General features: G+C 51.3%; 1 protein-coding gene across 1 annotated transcript in view; it reads right to left on the bottom strand.

The window, feature by feature from the left end:
* Positions 1-2,709: 2,709 nt before the first annotated feature.
* Positions 2,710-3,674, bottom strand: part of MRPL46 (mitochondrial ribosomal protein L46) — a 6,209-nt gene continuing 5,244 nt past the window's right edge. Inside the window, exon 4 of the mRNA XM_026648557.1 lies at positions 2,710-3,136. Coding sequence (XP_026504342.1) covers positions 2,886-3,136 — 251 coding nt within the window. The 3' untranslated portion in view covers positions 2,710-2,885. The remainder of the gene's footprint in view (positions 3,137-3,674) is intronic.

Below are 3,674 nucleotides of genomic sequence, written 5' to 3'. Positions count from 1 at the left end.
GGCAGGGGACTGAGAACGCAGGTGCTTAGCACGGATGGAAAGAAGTGCCCATCTCTTCCTGCTGCAGACAGCTTTTAGCATCCCAGCGGGCTGAAGTCCAACCCTTTCCCCCTTTCAGTGAAGCTGGAGTCACCAGACCTCAGCAAACTAAGCTCAGACCCAAGGCATATACTCTGCTTTTATTTAGTTTCTCTTCGCAGCCTGCTCTCCCTCTCCCTGGTCTCTCTGCGATGGTCCAGCTCCTCCCTGAGCCTCCCAGGGCAATCTAAGACGAGAGGGGTTTTTAATATCATTTATTACTAGCCTGCAGCTTTGAAACTCCCCGGCTTTCGAAAACAGAAGGCTGCATCTCTGACTGCTTACGGGGTGATTAACAGCTTTAATTGGTGGCCTGCAACTCGACTGATCCCCAGGGGTTGACAAAATACATATAGCAATTTAAGTTGGTCCCCTGAAGCCGACTCGCCCTAGATGATTCAGAACTGCTTTTTCCTCTCTCCCTGTGCCACTTGAAAAGGTTGTTGCCCCACAAAATGCAGCAAGCACCAGATCCATACCTAGCCCAACGGTCAGCAAAGCTTTCAGTTAGAAAATGCCTTTGGAAATCAGACCATCAGGTAAGGCAGAGACCCGCAAGGATGGGACATAGTCTTCAAAAAAAAAAAATCACACTCCTACCCTGTAATCTGAAGTCAGACTGTAAATAACAGAGGCACTACCAGTAGGGTTACCAATTCTGGCCTAACAAGCTGTGCATAGGAATGGGGAGCCAGGGATTTCTACACCCAGGTTGACAGAGACTGGCCTTGGATAAGTCATGTCCCCTCCATACCTTCTCCTATCTGTGAAGTGGCAACTCTAATGCTGAACTTCCTGATGGGATGGAGAAGATAGTCGGGCACTAGGTAAGGGCAGGGCGTAAGCAGCAGCTCTGCTTTCTCTGCTTCTAAGTCTGTCTGGCTTCATTCACACGCTAGAGCGGTGGTTCTCCGACTTGTTATTTTTCACGGACCACTTGAAAATTGCGGAGGGTCTTGGTGGACTACTTAATGATCTTTCCAAATGTTGTTTGTACCGTTAGCTAACTATGGTAAAGCGCTTTGGATAAAACCGCTACATATAAAAACCTTAATAATTAATGATTTTTTTTGTTCTACAAATAAAAGCACACAATTCATATTTTAATATCAGTAGTCTTACCTTTCTAATGCGATGGATGTGCCCTCTCTCCCCCGCTGCGGCAGCCCTCGAGCTGGGGCTGAGGAGTGGAAGGTCTCTCCCTCTCCCCCGCTGCAGTAGCCCCCGAACTGGGGCTGGGAAGGAGGACTGTCTCTCCCCGGCAGCTGCAGCCCTGGAGCTGGGAAGTCACCTCTTTCTCTGGCCACCATAGCCCTGCACATCCCAAATTCCCCCCACCCCTCTTCCCACCCCACTGCCCCTTCCCACCTGTCCCCTATTCCAAGGCAACCACCTCACCTTACATGTGCGTCTTCTCCAGAGTCCAGGCACCTCATTAGTGGAGCCATGCCTGCACGGCTCCACTCATTAGGTGGGTGGCCCTTCCTTCTCTTGTGTGCGGCCACCCAGGTGCATACCTTAGAAGGAACTATCCACGGACCACCTGAATGGAGCTCGCGGACTACAGGTGGTCCACAGACCAGTTTGAGAACCTCTGCGCTAGAGGGTTGCAATGGCCTCACAGAAGCCTTGTCAGAATGGCGACAGGAAAGCCACATGATGGTCTTTATGCTAAAGAAAGAGGACTGTGTGGTAGGTGGCCAACGTACCACCTGCTGCCACATCCTTACAAGAACTGGGAGTGCCACAGACAGGGATGAAACAGCTGCATGTGACTTAAGCTGTTTGACTTTCATTGTGAATTTCCCATGCAGATAGAAACAGAAGAGGAGCCAAGTCCTCAGCTGTAGCACGAACATTTCCTGGGGCATGGCTCAGAGCATAAGGCGCAGATGCTGCACTTTGCTGAGAGGACAGTTTGTCTTCAGCCACCATATCCTGGCGGCCACTCAGACATACTTTCTGCTGAGGCACAGATGCCACAAATTAATACACAGCACTGGCTTAGAACAGTTCTCATTCGTTAGATAAATTACAGTGGCTGCCTCTGGAGAGGTCAAAGGACCCCCTGGTAAGTTAAAGAGGAGGATAGGTGGGGCTCAGCAGTGTGTACAATTTGCATCAGCAGGGACCAGTATGTTACTGAAGATGCTGCTTTCCCACGTTCCAGGCCAATGAGAGCCGAATTCCTTAGAGAAGCAGATGGCTGCTATTCCCCCGCACATTGACAGGTGCACCTCCTCCCCAGAGGGGCCACAATAACCCAGAAGGAGATTAAGGACTTAGAGGCTTGGACACAGAGTTTAAAAATGGGGAACTTTAAACATGGTCCTTTGCCAGCTCTCCCAATGCAACTAATTGGTAAATCCCCTTCTTACCCCTCTAACAGTGTCTCGTCCCACCTAAGCAAGTAAAGGGAGCTCACTCGCTGCTCCTCTTATTGAGGAACAGCTGCTAAAGGAAGAGTACAGCTTTTCAGAGAGACCATTTGAGCTTCAGGCTACCACAGGGATCCAGTGAAGAGAGGTACCACAGACCTAGGGAATGGCACAGCTGGGAAGGGGAAAAGGAGAATCCTAGGGGCCTTAGAGGATGCAACATAAGCACAACACTCTTCACTTAGCAGAGGTTTTAATATTTATTTGATACAGGCCTAGAGAAGAGGAACAGAAAACAAGGGGGAGGTTGGATCCTTCTTCAGGTTCAAACGCCACTCTCTGTACACAGAGGCCATGCTAAGCATTGTGCACCTGTCTGAAGTTGTTTTTTTGTGTCCTCCCCATTTGCCTGGAGCACAGCCCTGTCTTTCACTGGTCCATCAAAAATCTGTTGACTTGCTTTAGGTAGTCCGGTTTCAAGTAATCCCCCAGTTCCCCCTTGCTGACCCACACGTAGTCTTCTCTCCTCTCTGCCTGGAGCAGATCACCGCTCTGGAGGAGGGCTTTGAAGAAGAATATTTTGGCCCCCACACTGCCCTCTGTCCTGAGGGCCCTGGGGAACTTGTACTTATAAAGCCCGCATGGTGCATTCCCTAGGAATTTGGCCTGGATGCAATTTCCTGTGAGGTCCCAGGGATCCAGAGGGGGAAAGAAAACAAAGCAAGAGATCAGGTCACACGATAGCAGCTGCCGTATCCAAGGGGTAACAGTGGAACAGAACAGGACACGTCATGCTTAGTTTTGGTTCAATTCTGTTCTCTCTTTCTAGCAAGAACACCTCCTCCTGCAGGTCCACACTGTGCCACACCTCCCTCTTAGGGGCTCTTTTTAGAGTCCCAACAACCCCTCGCAAGGACTGGCCAGAGGTAGTGTGATCCTGGGGATAATAAAGTGCCCCCCTTCCCTTTGTCAGGCTAACTGTGCTGCTTCCACAGTGCTCCCCTGCTGGGAAGCAAGAAGCGACCTTGCTGAGGATAGGCCAGGGTTTCTCAAACAGGGGTCGCCGCTTGTGTAGGGAAAGCCCCTGGCGGGCCGGGCCGGTTTGTTTACCTGCCTCGTCCGCAGGTCCGGCCGATCGCGGCTCCCACTGGCCGTGGATCGCTGCTCCGGGCCAATGGGAGCTGCTGGAAGCGGCAGCCAGTAAGTCCCTCGGCCCGC

This window comes from Terrapene carolina, unplaced genomic scaffold (assembly GCF_002925995.2).
Source record: "Terrapene carolina triunguis isolate 2854851 unplaced genomic scaffold, T_m_triunguis-2.0 Scaffold67, whole genome shotgun sequence".
Taxonomy (NCBI): Eukaryota; Metazoa; Chordata; order Testudines; family Emydidae; genus Terrapene; species Terrapene triunguis.
Note: the sequence above shows the minus strand (reverse complement) of the source record. Positions and strands in the feature narration are given on the sequence as shown.